Source organism: Talpa europaea (assembly GCF_964194135.1).
Source record: "Talpa europaea genome assembly, chromosome: 13".
Lineage (NCBI taxonomy): Eukaryota > Metazoa > Chordata > Mammalia > Eulipotyphla > Talpidae > Talpa > Talpa europaea.
In genome coordinates, this window is record NC_140080.1 from 17,097,339 (window position 1) to 17,118,240 (window position 20,902).

At 39.1% G+C, this 20,902-nt stretch overlaps 1 protein-coding gene across 4 annotated transcripts in view; it reads left to right on the plus strand.

The window, feature by feature from the left end:
• Positions 1-575: 575 nt before the first annotated feature.
• Positions 576-20,902, plus strand: part of HSD17B4 (hydroxysteroid 17-beta dehydrogenase 4) — a gene marked incomplete at both ends in the record, with an annotated part of 66,568 nt that continues 46,241 nt past the window's right edge. The window contains 7 exons of one of the 4 annotated variants that reach the window (XM_084252190.1): positions 576-648; positions 5,113-5,166; positions 14,478-14,588; positions 17,034-17,093; positions 18,590-18,611; positions 18,717-18,763; positions 20,483-20,567. In XM_084252190.1, coding sequence (XP_084108316.1) covers positions 591-648; positions 5,113-5,166; positions 14,478-14,588; positions 17,034-17,093; positions 18,590-18,611; positions 18,717-18,763; positions 20,483-20,567 — 437 coding nt within the window. The remainder of the gene's footprint in view (positions 649-5,112; positions 5,167-14,477; positions 14,589-17,033; positions 17,094-18,589; positions 18,612-18,716; positions 18,764-20,482; positions 20,568-20,902) is intronic. The other 3 variants (XM_084252189.1, XM_084252187.1, XM_084252188.1) reach the window with 3 other exon arrangements.

A 20,902-nucleotide genomic window follows, 5' to 3' on the forward strand; every position in this document is an offset into this window, starting at 1 on the left:
TATCTATGCTTACGAGAACTGGGGTACAGGCCAGAGGTGGGGGGGAGGGGTGAGAGGGTTCACCAGAGACAGAATAGGGGAGCAGAACAGGCAGAATGTGAAATACACTACTGAGGGGAGCAGCAGGTGAGACAGGATAGGTCAGCTGAGTCATGAGGGTATCTCCCTGGCCAGGGTTTGAACTCGTGCTGCAGTGGCTGCGGACAGCTTCATAGGTTGCGTCTTCACCGCCTGCACCACCAGGGAGGCCCTGAATCAATTTTCTTAATAATCTCAACTACTAAGGGGCTCAACGTGGCGAAGCAGGCATTTCACCACACAGGTGCCGCCGCTCCCAAGGCTGCCAGCAGCAAGAACGGGCCTGCACCGCGGAGCCTCCCTCAAGACCTTTCTCGCAGCCCCGGAGGCACGCTGGACTACATTTCCCAGAGTGCTAAGGGTCACCCGGCGCAGGCGCACTTGGAAAACTACGGCGTCCGTCTCCTCAGAGGACCTGGGAGGTCACTCCCACCCCACTCCAGGCTCCTCCCAGTGCCCCGCAGTCTGAGCTCCCGCGTAGTCGCTGTGGAGTCTCTCAGCGGGCCGGACTCATGGACTCGGCGCTGAGGTTCGACGGGCGGGTGGTACTGGTCACCGGCGCGGGGGGAGGTGAGCACGCCGAGGCCGGGGGGCGGGTGTCCGGGTTGGGGCTCGGGCCGGGGCTCCGCGCAGGCGCAGTAGCGGTCCCGGCGTCGGGGCTGGGGGCCGAGGTGTGGGGGGCAGCCAGGCGGTGGGGTGAGGGGGGGCAGCGGCCAGCTGCTGTTTTCCGAGCCCCGAGTCTGCTGAAGAGGGGGAGGTGGGGTTGGTGAGCCCCCAGTGGGGACCCAGAAACTCCTGGTCACCCAGGCAGGTGCAGCCTGCTCCCCTTTTACTGCCCCCGCCCAGCCCCCCATTTCTCAGTGGGAGCGGCCCAGGGTCCCCAGGTCAGGCGTGAGGACAGAGGCAGGCGGGAGCTGCGTGCCTGGTGCAGAACTGGGTAAAAGTTCTTCCTGACATTGGCCAGTCGCATTGATTGCGACTCTTTGAGGGCAAGTCTTGTAAAGGTTCCAGAAAAACCTTCCAGGCTAGAGTCACCACCTCCCCCCACCCCCTTCTGTGGAGTTGTCAGCCCCTGGCCTTTGCAGGTCAGTCAGTCAGTGTTTGTCTCCATTTGTCGGAAGTTGTTTTAGCTCTTCAGAGGCCTTCTTTCAGGTGGCATTTGAGTGGTTAGCAAGACAAGCATTCAAAGTTCACTGAGGTTTTGGCAAGGGTTGTGAGCTCAGATGTCTGCAAGGGCCCAGCAAGTGTTAGAGGAATACACGGGAATCCGGTGAAACAGTGAGGACTGGAGAGCAGAAATATTTCTGAAGTGGGCCAGATCTTATATTTTAGGAGAAGCACAAATGCAGATTTGTTATGTGAAATATTCTTATTTTTTAAAATATTTATTTATCTATACATACAAGAACCGGGGTACAGGCCAGATGTGCAGGAGGGTGAGAGGATTCACCAGAGACAGAGTGGGGAACAGAACAGGCAGACTGACTGAAATACACTGCTGAGGGGAGCAGCGGGCTAGACAGGAGAAGTCTGCCAAGCCATGTGGGTAGCTCCCTGGCCAGCTGGAATCGAACCCACGCTGCAGAGGCTGCAGACAGCTTCACAGTGCTGCGCTCAACTGCCTGCACCACCAGGGAAGCCCGAAATAGTCTTATTTTTTAAAGGACAAAAGGTTTAATTAAACAAACCAGTCGTACCCACACCTATACCTGCAGAGGCATTTTTTACAGTTTTCCATCAGTGCAGGGATAACTTCCAGATGCAGGGATCTTGCAGTTTTGTGATTGCAAGAGCACTTATGTGATTCCCCACTCATTGTGCCTTTTACCTAGAATAGACCTAATGCACAATTAATTTGAATGATGTATTAATAGGCACTTTCTAAATGGATCATGTTTTGGGGGAAACATTTTGTTTACCCTGATTTTGATGGAAATAATTAAGTCATTGCATATATACTGACTTAATCATATATATGGCCGTTAGTGTTGTAAACCTCATTTGACAGAGAGTGATTCACAGTATGAGATATGTTTTGCTCCAGGGCCCAGTGTATGCACACCATCTGTATTTGAATCAGTCATGATTTGGTGCATAGTAAGTGTGGGATATACTGAAGTTTCTAATCTGTTTCATTAAGTAAATGCAGATTGCAACTCAATAAAATGATTTCGTGAAGCATTAATGAGTCGTGAGTAGATAATTATAATAACCTGGCACCTCCTGTTCATAAACTGGTTCATGTCTTAAAGAGACCTGCCAATTTTCATTGCCTGGATTATGATATGATCACTAGCCATGGACTTGAATACTGATATGAGGAAGAAATATAATTTTGTAGTGAAGTTGGCACTTTCACAGGCTATTATTGAGGAAGAGAGACAGCGAGACTATTGAGTCTTGGAATTCTCATCCCTGCCTGTAGAATTGAGATTGGCCTGAATATCCCAGGACGGTATCCATGAATGCCTGTTGGGCCTATCTGGGACTTAGTCTGACTTCAGCCTACTTGTATTCTAGAGATGAGTAGAAATATCTGTGCTGTTCAAGTGTTGTTGTTTAACTTGGAATGTAGTTCAATAGAAGAGAGGAAGGAGAGGTTTAGAATTGTTGAGGTTTGAGGTGAACACTTTTGCCATGATTGATGGTTTGACAGGGGGATTTGTATTTACCAGCTGACTGGAGAGTTTGTTGCAGATTATACTGTGTGAGAGTGGTGGGGTTGAGAGTGGTGGGGAGGAAGGAAGTCTGGCCATTTTGAACTTTTGGTTATACAGTAACACATTGTAGCTCTGATGACAGCAAGAAATCTGACTAGTTGATTCCTAAGTCAGGAAAGATTTTGAAGTCATTTCAATTCTTTTGGTAAACTAGAAAGTGAAATAGTCTAAGAAGTTGTCCTTCAGGAGCTTTTTGTTACCTTGAAGTAGATAGGAGTCTTTTTTTTTTTTTAAGATTTATTTATTTATACATACAAGAGCTGGGGTACAGGCCAGAGGTGTGGGGGGTAGGGTGAGAGATTTCACCAGAGACAGAGTGGGGAACAGAACAGGCAGACTGACTGAAATACACTGCTGAGGGGTGCAGTGGGCAAGTCAGGAGAGGTCTGTTGCGCCATGTGGGTAGCTCCCTGGTCGGCTGGGGATGGAACTCATTCTGCAGAGGCTGCATATTGCTTCACGGTGCTGTGCTTAACCCCTTGTGTCACCAGGGAGGCCCCCAGATAGGAGTCTTAACCATAGAAGAAAACATTGAAGAAGCTAGAAAAAAGATTCAACCGAGATTTGAAACGGAGATGAGAGGGTGACTGACAACGAGTATAGTTGTGGGATTTAAGGCAGCATTTAATAGCAGAATAAGACAAAATGGCTCTTGAATTTAACTTTTTGTGCTTTTTGACTGTAAAGCTGTGCTAGGCTTTGTGAGCAGTGCAAAAAGAATGACATATTCTGTCCCTTCTAAGGCCTTCAAGAACCTTCAAGTTAAATTGGCGAGAGTAACTGTTGCATGCAAAGTATTTAAATAATATTAACACATGCTCAGATACAATACATGGAAGGCCTTTACTTATCTGTCATTATGAAATCGGGAAGACTGGTGGTGGTGGAGGGCAGTAGGGCGGACTCTCACATTTTACTTTATGTATATACTTGGGTACAGTTTGTGTGGGCTTTTATGATAAAGGTAGATCGCTTAGCTATCTTTTGAGAGAATTATATAACTTGGTTTTAAGTTGTGATAATTCTGGTTAATTAGGCCACTATTTATAGAAACCTACCCCTTTCTTTTTATCTGATGATTTTCTACTATGTTGCCATATATATATTGCATTCTGGTCGTGATGAGTATTTGAAATCTCTAAAAACACCCTATTTAGAACAAGTACTTCAACCTTGCTCTGATAAAGTATTATTGTTGTGTTGGTATAGTTTTGGTAAAGTTTATTATTGTTTTGGTATAGTTTTATTTTGTCCACTTAGAATGGATTAAATTTTAAAATGAATTATTTGATGCTTTCTTTTATTTTTGGAAAATTTTATGTTTTATTTTAGGTTCTTTTTAGAAATACCCTATAATTTATACATCCCAGTTTTTTTATTTGTATACTTATTTATCAATTAATTTAAATTGCCATTTAAGTTGATCTGTTATCACATATTAAAAAAAATGTGTGCATGTTGAAACAACTTAAGTAATACCAAAGTAAGCCTACCATCCCTGGTTGCTAGTCACACAGTTCTCTTACTGACAGGTAATCACTAATTGCTGGTCTCATATATAGTCTTCATACATATATATGTCTATATCTTATAATACCTGAGGTTTTCTATACCTATAAAACTTAAATTGGTTTTATAAACCTATTGGGATCTATAAATTTGCTCCTCATCCCTTTGAATTGGAACTAAGGTATTTATGTGATTAATGATTGTATTGTAGAGGTTCATTGCAGAATATAGAAATCACTAGATATTTGAAACAGGAAAGGATTTAACATGGGTGTTTCCTCTCTGACCCGTGGAATAACTTGGAATTCTTTATTAGGGGAGCCACTTCCCCTGAGGCTGCTGTTAGAACTGTTAGCCTAGGTAGCCACTTGACACCAGGGAAATAGAGAATGGAAGCTGCTATCCAGAGATTAGGAGCTAGATCAAGAAGTTGCCACTACATCCATTATTTATTGATATCTAGAAAGCGTCAAGAAAACACCTTCATAACAAACAGCCACAGCAGTGTGACTATTGCCACATTTCATACAAAGGCATTCAGTGGTGGAGCCTAATTCCCACACGGCATCCTAGCAGCTGCATGGAATGATGGAAACTGATGTGGAGAATCTGTGGAAAAGCTTTCCAAACTTGCAAGTGGAAGGTGGTGAAATAGAGGTTGATTCTACCAATGAAGATTCTACCATTGTAATGTAATTAATTGCTCACCAGTTACTTTAAAATAGGGATTGACTTGAGTGAACCCTCCCCTCCCCCCTGCCAAATTTACCCAGCAAAGCTTTCTGATTTGTTTGTTTTTCATCAGGTCTGGGCCGAGCCTATGCCCTGGCTTTTGCAGACAGAGGTGCATCAGTTGTTGGTAAGTTGATATATTTTGATAACTGAAGTACAGATTTCACAGGCTTTTCTCTTTATATCAAATAATTTGTCAAGGTCAAATTTTATCCCTGATTTTTTTTTTTCTCCCAACAGATTCCCGCCCGCCCCCCCCCCCCAGGCTCACTTTAGAACTTTCTTTTAAAAGTTTATTAGTTTCACAAAAATTGCAACTTAACAGAATTGACATAGATGAATGTTGCAAATTGTGGACTGTAATTTTTGAGCTAGAAGGCTCACCTACTGGTGCAAGACAAGTCCTTTTTGGTCCGAATGTACTCGTAAGAATAACAAGTGTGCTTTGAGAACTGGAGTTTGGAGTTTGGGAATCTAAAGAATGGTTTTTTAAAACAACTTTTTTTTTTTTAAAGATTTATTTATTTATGTATACAAGGGGTACAGGCCAGAGGTGTGGGGGGTGAGAGGAGTCACCAGAGTGGGGAACAGAACAGGCAGATTGACTGACGTACGATGCTGAGGGGAGCAGCAGGCGAGGCAGGAAAGGTCTGCTGTGCCATGTGTGTAGCTCCCTGGCTGCGGATCGAACTCGTGCTGCAGAGGCTTTGGATAGCTTCATAGGTTGCGTCTTAACCCCTTGCACCACCAGGGAGACCTTAAAACAACCTTTTTCATCAAAATTAATTGAAGGGGCAGTTGCATGGGTTTCTGGGTGGGGGAATCAGTTGGAAGCTGTAGTGTTGAACAACCTCCAAATCTAAAATGTTTGGATGGGCCTGATTTACTTGACACTTGGTGTGGACATGGGAGTGCATTGATTTATAACCAAGCCTTTTGTGGGGAAAAACTGAATAAGTACTCAGGGCAAGCTGGGTGAGTAGGGCAGATGTTTTGGTCCAATACTTATTAGTGTCTTTCCTGGAAAAAAAAATTATTGACCCACAATTTCCACCCAATCCAGTTTGTCTGCATCTTTTTAGGGAATACAGAGACAAATTTTCACCATTTTATTTATGGACACATGTATAGCAGAAAAGCAAGTAAGCAAACAGGTTTTCTAACAAAGAGGAACCAAGCAGGACTCAACATAAATTAAGTTCACAGCTGCCATTGGTCAATCCACATTCCTCTTATCCTCAAAAGGTGTGTAATTTGGCCTGGTTTCCCCAAGAATATTTCATGTTGGGGCCTAATGACCCAGTTATTCCTGTTTTTTCTTAGTGTGTCTATTTATTTTCTCATTGCCTTGTGGTCATAGGGATGGTATTGCAACAATTGCTGGGGAACATGCAGAAGGTCTGTATCTTGGAAGAGTATTTGTCAGACCTGGCTGAAAAGCCAGATTTATTTTAGTTCAGGGAAGACAGTCTGCTTGAAATGACAAAACTTTTAGCCAGTGCTTTCTACTGCTCTGCAGTCTGTGACCTGCCTGTGAACATTCCAGGCTGCAGTGTGTCAGGTTCTTCTCTAATCACCACCACCTTCTGCTTTGCTTTTTTAAACACAGATACACTGCTTGCTTCCAGGTTGCATCACATGCACTAACATTTGTCCTGTGTTATTTTTGCCCTGTTCAGCATGTTTTTCTACCTGAGTAAGCAAAAAATAGTAAAGATAAATAAGCAAACCTGCAATGTTACGTTAAAGTATCTTGTTTGTGGTAAAGTGACTTATCAGATAATTCTCTATCTCAGAGGCCTGTGGAAGGTCCTTGAGAAATACAATAACTTTAATGTTACATAAGTCAACTTTTGCCTAGATTAGGCTAGGTTACAAACAAATCTCAGTGGCTTATCGTAAAGGAATATTTCATGTTCGTGTGACCTTTGAACTTCTAGTTCACTATGTCCACTCTGCAAATCTTTCCAATTTCAGAACCCCAGCAGAAGGAGTAGCTCTTAGATCTGGGACTTTGCTGTTCGTGGGGCAGAGGTAAAAATAATAATTGGGCACTTGAGCCTCTTCTTCTATTCAGAAGTGGCATGTACACTTCACAGGCCAAGGTAAATCATTTGGCCAAGCCCAAAGTGAGGGGTGTCACTTAGGATATTCTATAATTTCATGTTAAAATGATTGTTATGTTTTACATTCATAATTATAATTCATTATCAAAATTTTAAATCTAGATATAGGAACTGCTACACCTTTGGCTGATGAATTTTTTTTTAAAGTTTTATTTATTTTATACAAGAACTGGGATACAGGCCAGATGCGCGGGAGGGTGAGAGGATCCACCAGAGATAGAGCGGGGAACAGAACAGGCATACTGATGAAATACACTGCTGAGGGGAGCAGCGGGCGAGACAGGGGAGGTCTGTCCCGCCAGTGGGACCCTCGCTGGCTGGCCGGGATCGAACTAACACTGCAGAGGCTGTGGACAGCTTCACAGCACCTGCACCACCAAGGGAGGCCCTGGCTGATGAATTTTAACAAGTGACCTTTGGTTTGGTATGAATTACATTTTTCAGGAAATGTTTGCACATATCTAAAGTACATGTTGGGAATGCAATAATTTTGAGATGAGCCGTATCTAGGTTTCCTGAAAATTGTTAGGTTTTATCTTGAGGGCATGAACACAACTAAAATTGGAACTGAATTGTTCCAGTAAGACTAGCCTTTTCTTTGACAGTAAGAAAGGAGAATGTTTTCTGTTTTTGAACTGGGGGAGTAATACCTTTGGGTAAATGAAATTATAATCCTTTAAAGTAAGATTGACATGCTTTCTTTTCTGTGCTGCAGTTACATAATAACTGCTAAAACTTAGTCTTCAGTTCATGTGGTCTGATGCTGGGCTCTGTGTTTGTAACCATTTGTGATCCTGCAGCCAAAATGTCAACTGTAATGAGGAATACGAATTGCCCTTGACGGTCAGGCTTCAAATCCTGACTCAGCCGCCTCATTACATGACTTTTCTGAATATTAGTGGCCATCCTACTCAATTTCTAGGATGAAGGTGGGGATTAAATGGCCAAAAATTAAAGCCCTTCGTTAAGGGAAAAGAAAGGAGCCCATGCAATATTGGCGACTACTTAACCACATGCCACATGCTGTGCTCAAGGACTAATGTATGAAGTGAACTTGAGGTCTTGTTCTCTCAGGGGCCATCCCAGCCCCCTAATATAAAACACATTTCTCTTACAGATGCTTCAAGGAAAGGGCTCACTGGTGTATTCTTTTCAAGGGTAACCACAGTGCTTTGCTTCATAGTCAAGCAGGAAAACAGGATGAACTACTTACAGTAAATTGAAGCTGTATCGTGAGCCCAGACTGCAAGGGATGTTGAACGTTAGCAGAGAATAATAGGGTTGGCACAGATTTTGAACAAGTGATTGACTTAGCATAAGGGCTGCCTTAGTGCCACTGCCCAGCAACCGTCTGCTGATAGTGATGATTGGGGGAAACACCTGCAAGGCACCCGAGGTAACCTCTCTTGCAGTGACAGAATTCGGAAAGAATAGGCTCAGACATTTCTTAGAAGTGGAAATTGCTCGTTGCAAAAGCCATCTTACTACCTTAAGGGCCTAAATTGCCCAGCATAGTGGTGTATGCAATGGACACACAGTGAACCTTTGAAGTGGGAACATAGTGCACATTTGGAAGCATCATAGGAAAATCAATAAGACCTAATGGCTCAGTGACTTTGGCTGTTCAGAAATGGGACAAGGGTAAGCGCCAGCATAGATGTGACACTGGGAAGGTGAGATAGTTCGAGGAAGATGGTAATCGGTTTGGGTTACATTCGTTCCCTCTGAGAACTAGAGGTGAGATATATTCCCTCAGCTGATGCAGCAGCCCTGGCATCAGGAGACCCAAAGCATGTTTCTTACAATAGTCATCGGAGCCAGTAGTCAGAGAAGGCTGGGGTGAAGGACAGAGAAAGAACAAGAGAAAAGCTTCTAAGAGCAAAGACCTGTTCGGCAAATAGAATCGCTAACGGCTGATCCAGATCTCTCAATCTGATGTACCTAACAAGATACCTAGAAATGATGTCCTTAATACTCAGGTTCAGATGCTTCCTCTGTTTCCCTCAGCATTTCAGTAAAGGAATGTATGGCCTGTAACAAGACAAAGAATTAAAAAACCTTTTATTTAGTAAAGGATACCTAAAAGCCTGTAAGAAAGAGAAATGTTCCGAATGAAGTATGATTAAACAATAATAAAATTAATAAGCCCATAAAATAAAAAATGTTGCTTTAATAGTACTCAAAGAAATACAAATTATTATTTTCCATTGAATAGTGACATTGCTTATAATAGTAAAGCCATACAGCATATTACATTACATTCCTCAGCAAAAGTCTAATTTCTATCCCTCACCATGCTGTCGATCCCTTTTACCCTTTTACCTGCCTCCCTTAACGCTTGCCTTCTGGTCACAACTATTGTTCTTTTAGTCTAAGAATTTTTTTTTTTTAAGATTTATTTATTTATTTATACAAGCACTGGGTACAGTCAGAAGAGCGGGAGGGTGAGAGAATCCACCAGAGCCAGGAGCAGAGCAGGCAGACAGACAGAGGACACTGCTGAGGGGAGCAGCGGGCGCCGCAGGAGAGGTCTTCGTGCCATGGGTGGGACCCTCGCCAGCGGCCAGCGAGCGAACCGGCCCTGCAGAGAATGTGGGCAACTTCTCAGCCCAGTGCTCAACCTGGGAGGCCCTGTCTTTTTCTTCACTGTTTTTGTTTTTTTTGAGTTGTTTTCCATTGTGTAGCTCTATATCCCACCCTTAATCCACATCTGTTGATGGACACTTAGGTTGTTTCCGACTCCTGGCTATTGTGAACAAAGCTGCGGTGAACAGGGGATGTGTAAATCTCATCATATTAGTGTTTGCCATTTCTTCTGTTAGTACCTGGAAGTGGGATAATTGGATTATGTGGTAATTCTATTCTTAATGGTTTGCGGAATGTCCACACCACTTTCAACAGTATTTGTACCGATTTATGTCTCTACTGTTCCACATTCTCCTTAACACTTGTTTCTTGTCTTTTTGAAAATAGCCATTCTCGCAAGTGTGAGGTGATACCTCATTGTTTTTTTGATTTGCATTTCTCTGACATTCAGAGATGCTGAGCATCTTTTCATATGCCTGAAAGCCATCTGTACCCTTTTTTCTGGAGAAGTATCTATTCAGGTCTGGCATTTTTTAATAGGATTGGTTTTTTTTTTTTTTTTTTGTTGGTGTTGTTTTATGAATTCTTTATAAAATTGGATATTTACTGTTATATGATTTATTTATAAATATTTACTCTGATATATGATTTGAAAAAAATCTTTTCCCACTTGCAGATTATGTTTTCTTTTTAATGATAGTTTCTGTACAGATGCTTTTTAATTCATTACTGTCTCATTGGTTTATTTTTGCTTTGTTTCATTTGTCATTGGAGAGCTATCCACAGAAACTTCACAAAGGCCAGTTTTGAACAACTTGTCATGTATATTTTCTTCCATGTATTTTATGGTTTCAGGTCTTACATTCAAGTTTTTAGTTCATTTTAAGTTAACTTTCGTGTATGGTGTAAGAGAGCAAATTAGTGTACTCTTTTGCAGGTGGCTGTCCAGTTTTCCCAGCACCATTTATTGAAGAGACTTTCCTTATTCTATTTTATAAGAAATATGAATAAAATAAGAAATATAAATTAAAATAGTGACCTATAATTTGTAGTTGTTTAAATCTGATCAAAAAGAATAACAATATCAGAAACAGACATTCTCACAAATACCTGGTCCTGTATTTAGGTGGGCTATACCTGATAATGTATTTAGGTAATTATTTACCTATGTATCAGTTCTAAGTATTTTAAAATTCCCTGGATCTTTATATCCCCTCTCCAGTGTTTGGCCTATAGCATGTATTTAATAAAACTGTCACTCCATTTTTAGGGGAAAAATTGTACTTTATAATAGAATGTTTAAGTCATTGATTTGGTTAAAATGATAGAAATAGGCAAGATATTTTATGTATTTAAAAAACCCTTCAGAGTTATAAAATGGATTTGTATGGAAGACTTACGAATATAAAACATTTTGGCATATTTTCATGGTTTCTGCTGAAGACTCCTTAACTGTCATATTTTTACCATTTTCCCTACCTAAACTTGCAATGGAATGACGGTTTTCTTGTTATCTCTATACCCTCCTCTAACAAATGATTTTTAGATTTTTTAGTGGGAATCATTATGTTCATTTTAAGTAAAAGAAAATTGCTCAAAGCATTAGAAGAGCAGAGTAGCATTGTAGCAGGTTCAACTTCTAGACTAGGTCTTGCCATTTTGTGAGCCCTCTCTTGCCTCAGAGCGGGGGGGCAAGTTGCCTAACCTTTCTCAAGCTGTTTCTTCATCTGTGAAAGTAGGAAAATTTGTTCTTGCCAACTTGCTAAAAAGCTGCAGAGGTCACAGTCAGCAAGGAACGTAATGGTTCTTTGGAAATGTAAGGTGTACACATATCAGTATAAGGTGGTGATGGCATTTAAAAAGAATTTTTATTTCTTTTTTTCCTTCTTACTGTTTTATATCATTGTAGCCATACATTTAATCTGTAACAGTGTCACTAGTGTGGATACATTTTTCTGGGTACAACTGCAAAGAATCTTTTAACACTGTTACTCTCAAAGCTGTTAGTCTTACCTAGTCAAGGTTGTAATCCCTGTGATTTAACCCTGTGATAGTGGGATGAATGTTTAGTGCTCTGGAATGCAGAGATTTATCTTGAGTAAGTCTCTTCTGATACTGTTGCACTGCATGTTACTGATCTCAGTAAACTGCTTATCTCTGCTTCAGTGTTGACCTGTTTGTTTGCACTTTGAACAACTTCCACTTGAGGGTAGTGTTTCATTGCAGAAGTGCACAATTGTTCTTTAGTTACTTAAATACAGGTTTTGCCAATTTGCTTTTAAACGGTTCCTTGCTAAATTAAAGACCGCGTTTCTTAAAAATCTTGATTTAAAAAAAAAAAACTGGTTGCTTATTGCCATTTGACTAATTATGTGGAAATAAACAACAGGAACTCAGTCTTGGAGAATCTTACCACTTTTTTCATCTCTTTAGGGCTAGCGTTAACCTACGGCCAGTAATTTGTTTCTTTGCAACAGTTCTTATTTGCAGTAAGGCCGATCAGACTATATTGCTAAGAAAACTGTGTCTCCAGTTCATGTTGTCAAAAACTCATTTCCTTCAAAACATACTTAAATAAAATTGCTTTTGACTTAGCTGATTTTAAGCATAGTGAGGCTCTCTGACTTTTTATCTGTATCATTTATTTATCTCCTTTGTCACCCATCCCCATTTCTTACTGCTCTCACCCCAATCCAAAAAACAGGGGACTTTTCTTCAGCAGAAAGCAAACTTTGTTTCCTTTTCAAATGTGGTATATAGCATCAGTTTGGTAATCTTAAAAGACTTTAATATTCATTACATGCCACTATGCCTCTTGTTAATTTGTAATTGTTTTTTTACATTAATATTCCACAAAATCAATGCAGTAACCCTGCAAAATGATCATTTAATAATGCAAATTAATTTTTGTAATCCCAAGTATTTTTCCTAAATTATTATTTTCTAGGTTATTTGGGATTGTATTACTTGGTATTTTGTTAGTTTTTGCTTTGAATGATATTTTGTAAATTTTACTTTAAATTGTGTATAATTTTGTTTTGTTCCTGTTAATTAGTTATGTTGGTCTTCATATACTTTATGCTGTTATCTTACATTACCAGTGTCAGTACATACTTAACTTTAAATAAACTAAATTCTTTAAAAACAGGCACTAATCTTAGATTTCCTTGTAAATAGTTAACACTCAAAGTTTGCATCTACATAATTGGATACAGGGAGATGTTATTTGGGAGGTCATTTGTTAAACAGATAAAGATGGAGCAATTGTATAAATTAGTGGCTAAACACATGTTCTTTCTATATGTAATTTTTGACCTCTAAATAGGCAGTTTTTATTTCTTTCATCATAAATCATAACATTGAATGTTGTCTGAAAATTTATAGAAAAAGAAAAAGGATTCTTTACTTAGAAAAGATATGTTATGTGTGTTTAACTATTTTTTTTTTTATTATTGTGCTTAGAGTACTTAATAGGAGATTTGCCCTCTTAACAAATTGTTAAATATACACGACAGTATTATCAACCCTAGGGCTTTGTTGTACAGCACATCTCTAGAACTTACTCATTTTATATTATTAAAACTTGGTGTACATTGATTAGCAAGTCTCCATGTGTCTCCCCCAACCCCCTGTCCTCTGGCAACTGCCATTCTACTCTCTGATTCCATGAGTTTGACTATTTTAGAAACTTTCATGTAGGTGGAGTCCTGCAGTAATTGTTCATCTTTTGCTAGATTATTTCATTTGCCATAATGTTTTCAAGGTTCATTGATACTACACAATTGCTTCCATTTAAAGGCTGGATAATATGCCACTGTAGGTGTATATCACATTTTCTTTATCCATTCATCCACCAATGGAGCATTTAGGTTTTTGCATCTTGGCTGTTGTGAATAGTTTTGCAATGAACATGTGATGACAATGTCTTTGAGATCCTAAGTTCATTACTTTTGAATAAAGATCTCAGGGGGATGGCCACATCACACCGCCCTTGTATTTTTAATTTTTTGAGAAACCTCCATGCTGTTTTCTTGTGTGTTTAATCTTAAAAATGATTTTCATGTTTGGTTTTTTTGGTCTTTTTTACTAAAAACTTGAGCAATGTTCTTTTTTTTCCCAAAAAAAGGGTAAAGTATTGCAATGTTAAAGATTTTATGACATTGGGCCTCCCCTGGTGGCGCAGATGGTTGAACCCAGCACTGTGAAGCTGTCTGCAGCTGGGCTTCCCCTGGTGTTACAGGCGGTTGAGCGCAGCACTGTGAAGCTGTCCGCAGCCTCTGCAGCGCCAGTTTGATCCCGGCCAGCGAGGGTCCCACATGTGCGGCAGACCTCTCCTGTCTTGCCTGCTGCTCCCCTCAACAGTGTATTTCGTCAGTCTGCCTGCTCTGTTCCCCGCTTTGTCTCTAGTGAGTCCTCTCACCCTCCAGCGGATCTGGCCTGTACCCGGTTCTTTTATAAATATATAAATAGATCTTTAAAAAAAAACTTACATTAAAAAAGAAAAAAGATTTTATGACACGAGTTCTGTTTATTTTTGCAGTTTCATATATATTTAAACAAAGAAGCATGTCTTGCAAGTGTGTATCTCCTGGTGTGTTTGGGTAATGAGGATAGAATAAGAGGGAATTGGGCAGATGGCTGAAAAAATACACTAATAATAGAATTTCATTTCCAACTCATATTTTGAAGATCTAGAAATGAATTTTTGTTTGTTTTTGCATTGCAGTGAATGATTTAGGAGGGGACTTCAAGGGAGTTGGAAAAAGCTCACAGGCTGCTGCGGATAAGGTTGTTGAAGAAATAAGAAGAAGAGGCGGGAAAGCAGTGGCCAACTACGGTATGATATTTGAGAGAACTACACTATTTATCTTCTTTCAGCCAACATTGTTGCTCACATTAACCACTGAGCAAATATCTCAGTGCTTCTGTGTAATTATGAAATTAGATTTTAGTCAGTCAAAGGTCTTGGCTATAATTTTTTATAATGTTTCAGAATTTTTTAAAGTTTCGTCTAGATTATTTCTTGAGCCTAACTTTTATTCTACTGTTCATTTTATATTTTTATTCATGAGCAAATGATACAATCAGTAAATTGTATATGTGGATATGAATATGTCCTTGTTCATAAAAGACCTATTTTAGCCACAAGATCTTAGGTGTTTCTACAGAATGACATTACATTCTTCTTATAAAATTGTTTTTAAAAATTCATAAACTTATATACTACAAGAAGTGAAAATGTTCCCTTTTTGTACCTAACTTCTATGTTCTATCTGCACACATAATTATTGCTATATGTAACATTCATATCTTTATAAAAACTTACATGTCAAAGTTAGCCATTAAAGTATAGCCATGTGATAAATAGCTAATGCAATCTTTACATTTGATACACTGATTCTGATAGTTTTTAAGGCATTTCTTGAATAGATAAACTTCAAAAATCTAGTGCTTACAGATTTTCCTGCAAATTAGATTTTTTTTATGGGTCTATCTAGTATAAAATTAGATTTTCAGTGACTTCATTTTGAAAATATAGAAGAAGAAAATAGGATATGGTTTGTTAGTGTGTTTGAGGAAAAAATGAGACAGACATTTTGGTTTATTCTTTCCACATTGAGGATCATTTTTGAAAAAAAACTCTGGGGTGTTTTTAAAACAAGTTTGACGGAGATAAAAAAATTCCAGAATTCCTGTCTCTGCCACAGCTTTGATATTCAGCCTGTATCAGTTAAGAATTCTCTTAGGAAAAACAGGGGCCCCTGTAGTTTTCCCAGGTATGAGAGGTTTTAATGCAGGGAAAATGATCTTAACCATTAGGGTGCATAACTATTGCAAGGTCTGGACAAATGCATGTCGGGCAAACTGTCGATGGCCTTATTAGCTTGATTCTGAAGAGCTCATCTGGATGTGCTGCCAGTCTTAAATTTGCAATCTGCTTACAAGATTGCTTCCATCTTCAGGCTTCTGTTTTTCTATCCTCTAGGTCAGTATCTCCTTTTGGAAGATCTAATTCTGGACTATATGTACCCCAGGGAAGAGATTTTTGTTTCCTGGCTTCTCCTCTGTGATTGTAGAGAATATGGTGCTAAGGTTTGATTGACAACTGCCACAGTTCTGAGGATATGAGCACTTCCCCTTCCCCTGGACTAATAAGTAGAAAATAATAAAGCCATAATATTTTATTCAGATTCACTCTTAAATTATTGTCAGTCATGTATGTATTGCAGAAATGTTGGTACTTGTGTTGTATTGAACATGCTCTTACTCCCAAATTCTGATTTGCATCTTTAAGGTGAAGTGTCTTTGTAGCTATTTAAAATTAAATTTAAACTAAATGAATTGAATATTCAGCTTGTCTATTGTACTAGCCACATCTCAAGTGTTCAATAACCACATCTGTTTACAGGCTACCAGATTAGTGTTGAAATAGGATATTTTCATTTCAACAAGTTTTATTAGTGTTCTTTTACGTAGTATTTGTCAGCTATCTCTAATTTGTCACCTTTCCTTTTTTTGTACATTAAAATTTCTTCTGAAGAGCTGTATTTCTTTTGTAATAATAGATGATGTGTATATATATTTTTTAAAGATTTATTTATTTATACAAGCACTGGGTACAGTCAGAATCGCAGGAGAGTGAGAGAATTCACCAGAGCCAGAGCGGAGAGCAGAACAGGCAGACTGACAAAGTACACTGCTGAGGGGAGCAGCAGGTGGCAGGAGAGGTCTGCTTGCCATGTGGGACCCTCACCCTTCGGCTGGGCATTGAACTGGCGCTGCAGAGGCTGCAGGGAGCTTCACAACCCAGCGTTCAACCGCTGCGCCACTGGGGAGGCCCTGCTGTATATTTTGATGTGTTATGTGCTTGCAGTATAAATCTATTTTTCTTGGAAATGAGTTTTTTTTTTTAAAGATTTATTTTTATATAAGAACTGGGGTACAAGCCAGAGGCATGGGAGGGTGAGAGGATTCACCAGAGACAGAGCAGGGAACGGGACAGGCAGGTGGACCGAAGACACTGCAGAGGGTAGCACCAGGTGAGGCAGTAGAGGTCTGCCGTACCATGTGGTTATCTCGCTAGCCGGCTGGGAATTGAACCCGCACTGCAGAGGCTGTGGACAGCTTCACAGAGCTGCACTCAACCCTCTGTGCCACTGGGGAGGCCTGGAAATGAGTTTTGTTGAGTGAATAATATCTGTCATGTGCCCCGACCCACAAAATTTAGAAGTAGCTTGTGATGATATTACTGAAATTTTTTATTACTTTCCTATTTCCTTAGACTCGGTGGAAGCAGGAGAAAAGCTTGTGAAGACAGCCCTGGATGCTTATGGAAGAATAGGTGATGTTTCTTTTATTTATGATACTAACAGATTAGCTTCAGTCTTCCTAATAAAATATTTTGTTTTTACTTTTTTTTATTAAATACTCCCTTGTGATAATTAAAGTTTTAGATTTGTTAAACAAATGAATAGTTTTACATACCCTTCCTGTTCCACAAAGGGATTGAGGTAACAATTTTTATGTATATATGTGTTGAGCTTATTTCTTTTGTTCATTTTAAGAACTTTAAAAATTTTTAAGCACTCTTCTAAGTCCCTATTTATAATAATTAAATTGTACAGTAAATATGTACAAAAATAAAAACTTAATTTTTTAAAATTATTTTGGTGGTGAACTTCCCTGTGGAACAATTCTGATAGTTACAATGATTCAGGTTAAGATGATTCAGTGTTTTGCAAATTCATTAAGATGAATTATATATAATAAAAATATAGTTAGTTTTTCCTTCTTAGCTAATCTTCTAGTTTAGTTCCACATATCTTAATAGAAGATTATTGAATTACTAGAAGGAAACATTACAGAAGATAAGCCCAACATGAAAAACAATTCTATTAATTTGCATTTTCTTCGCCCCCTTTTTGGGGTCTAGCATATTTTTCTAATTATGTTTGGTTGTGCTCCTAAGAGACATTTTTTGTAAATCATCTCACTGAGGGATGCGGACCACAAAGGTGTGAAGTCATAGTATAAAAAATAGCCATAAGATGGTGATTGTACCTTAAAAAATAATTCCTTTCTTTTCATAGGGAGAACACAATTATATGTTAAGATGCTCAGTTTTTTTTTTTTTAAGATTTATTTATTTATACAAGAACCGGGGTACAGGCCAGGTTTGCGGGAGGGTGAGAGGATTCACCAGAGACAGAGTGGGGAACAGAACAGGCAGACAGATGAAATACTCTGCTGAGGGGAGTGGCAGGTGAGGCAGGAGAGGTCTGCCGTGCCATGTGGGTATCTCACTGGCTGGCGGGGATTGAACTGGCACTGCAGAGGCTGCGGACAGCTTCACTGCACTGTACTCAACCACCTGCACCACCGGGGAGGCCTGCTCTGTCAGTTTTTAACTCTAAATTAGGTTTTCTACTTTTGAGTGGCAAGGAAAATCTTTTGAGCTTTTAACTTTAGTGTGAATTTTGAGGTTAGATGATGGATAACTTATGATTAATAAGCAATAGTTAATTTCATTAATAAGATAATAGAATTCTGGCAGAAGGTAGAGGTGGAAAAATTTCAGATCTCTAAGTTTGAGTGCAAAGTGTCGACTTAATGTGATACTTAATGTGATACTTAATGTGATACTTGTGCTTTTGTTAATCAGATGTATGTGTGTATTTATTTGGTATAGGTATAAAGTTTGTTATAACAATCTATTATGTATAATTTTTTATGTGAAAAATCCCTAAATTTGAAAGAAATATGAGTTGTAAGCAAATGCAGATTAAAATGCTTGCATGTTTGTTTTATATTTGTGACTTGGATCATTTTCTATTGTAGATGTTGTGATCAACAATGCCGGGTGAGTGTTTCTTTTTTCATTTTCAGATAAATTATGTGCATGCATGCCCCCCGCCCCAAGAATATACTCCCTCCCCACCTAATCTATATAATATTAATTTCTTAGAATTCTGAGGGACCGTTCCTTTGGTAGAATAAGTGATGAAGACTGGGGTAAGTCATTTTTAATATATCATTCTGTAAACCATACCTGTCCGTTTAGTGTCTTAATATAGGATAAGTTTATCACTTTAGGAAAAAACTTGTTTCTACTTATTTTTGCTTCTGCTAATATGATGAATAAGCTTTTCAGCTGAAAACAATGAATACTTGGAGGTAGGCTATATTTTTCTAACATTTGATAAATAAAATTTTAAATCTCTTGGCAAAAGTTATCCAAAACAATTTTGTGCCTTTTCTTTTTTTCTCTCTCTTTCTCCCTGAAGCATTTTCTAACAGTATTAACAGTCTTTAGGATGTCTGTTGGTGTGTGATTCTTATTTCAAGAGTAAGAGCAGGATATGGAAGGGCATCTTATACCTTCCAGGTGGGAGAGGCCTCAAAATGGAGTGGGGAAAAAGTTGTTGCAATTTTGAAGCATCTCATAAATAGGATTATCTTCCATGATGAATGCCTTGTTGGGAAGATTGAATGTAGATGATAAATCACAGTCACAATTTTTTCCTTTTTGTTTTGCTTTTGCTCCTTATGCTTCTTTCCCTTTATTTCCATTGGCCAGCAAAACTAAAACAATCAGTGATGGCTGAGAAAGTGGCACCTGGAAACTGAGGTGAATTAGACAATGTTTTCAGAGTGGGCCTCTGGGAAATGTTATCATGGCAATACTTCTTAGAATTAAACCATGAGGAACTTTCAGCTTCGTCTTTTGTTGTAATAACCACTCTAAGAACGAGGCTGAGAAAGAAGAGGCACTTTCCTCTTGCGGGGATAGGTATTTCCCTCTGGTTTCTGGGCTTACTGCTTTCTTCTAATATACACACAAAAATATTTGCGGAGGCCACAAATCGAAACACATGTAAAAATGTTTAAAAATGTCATAATTAAAAGTAATATTAAACTTAATATTGTCTACCTAAAATTTACCCCAAATTGTCTAGCCTTTGGGTTGACATCTCTAAAAACAGCCTTCTTTCTCTCTCATTTTATCTTTTTTTTTTTAAAGCTGAATCTTTTTTTTTTTTTTTTTTAAATATTTATTTATTTATACAAGCACTGGGTACAGTCAGAAGCGCGGGAGGGTGAGAGAATTCACCAGAGCCAGAGCGGGGAACAGAGCAGGCAGAAGGACTGAAGTACACTGCTGAGGGGAGCAGCAGGCGGCAGGAGAGGTCTGTGCACCATGTAGGACCCTCCTCTGGTGGCCGGGGAGCAGCCGGGGATCGAACCGGCGCTGCAGAGGGTGCGGGCAGCTTCGCAACCCAGTGCTCAACCACTGCGCCACCGGGGAGGCCCCTTTCTCTCTCATTTTAAAGATATTTCTTGACGGTGAACCATGTGGTTCATCTTTAACGTCTTATGGTTATGCTTTAATGTTTATGTTAAGTCCCAATTATATATGTAACATTCTTAGTATTTGTATTAGTGAATTTTTATATAAAGTAGGCATAAGTTAAAGATGACATTGCATTTTAGATGCATACATGATTACAATAACTTCATCTTAAATTTTGGCGAAAACAGGTAAGAACTATTGATTGTTGTACTTGGAACAAAAATTATAATGGTAATTCAACAGAGTGTGTCTATAGTTAATTTTGAATATTATGAAATGAACATCTTTGTATAAGTAAATCATCGCTTATGTTGCAACTGAGATATGTCTATCCAATTTTTGATAAAATATGTAGTAATGATAATGATTTCTTACTTTAGATCTGATACATAGAGTTCATTTGCGTGGCTCATTCCAAGTGACTCGGGCAGCATGGGAACACATGAAGAAACAGAAGTTTGGAAGGTAGAATTGCATGTGGCTGCCAAGCAGGGTTGGAGATGTTGTGTGGGTTTTTGGGTACAGGGAAGGGTTGTTATTTTGACACTGAGGAAAACATGTTCACATGTACACAGACTTTTAAAATGTAGTTTTGCCACATAGATTTATTAAATTGGTATTAATCACAGATTAGCAGAGCAGGATAGCTTTATATTTCTTTCCATCTGCTTTTCATTATTAATAATTTTCTTGCTGTCCTCTGGCATTTTAAAAGCTGCACACACATTGAGGATTTAGTTGTTCTTCATCCTCTAACAAAATTATCATTTTGTGTGTTCAGTAATGAACGGGGGAGAGAT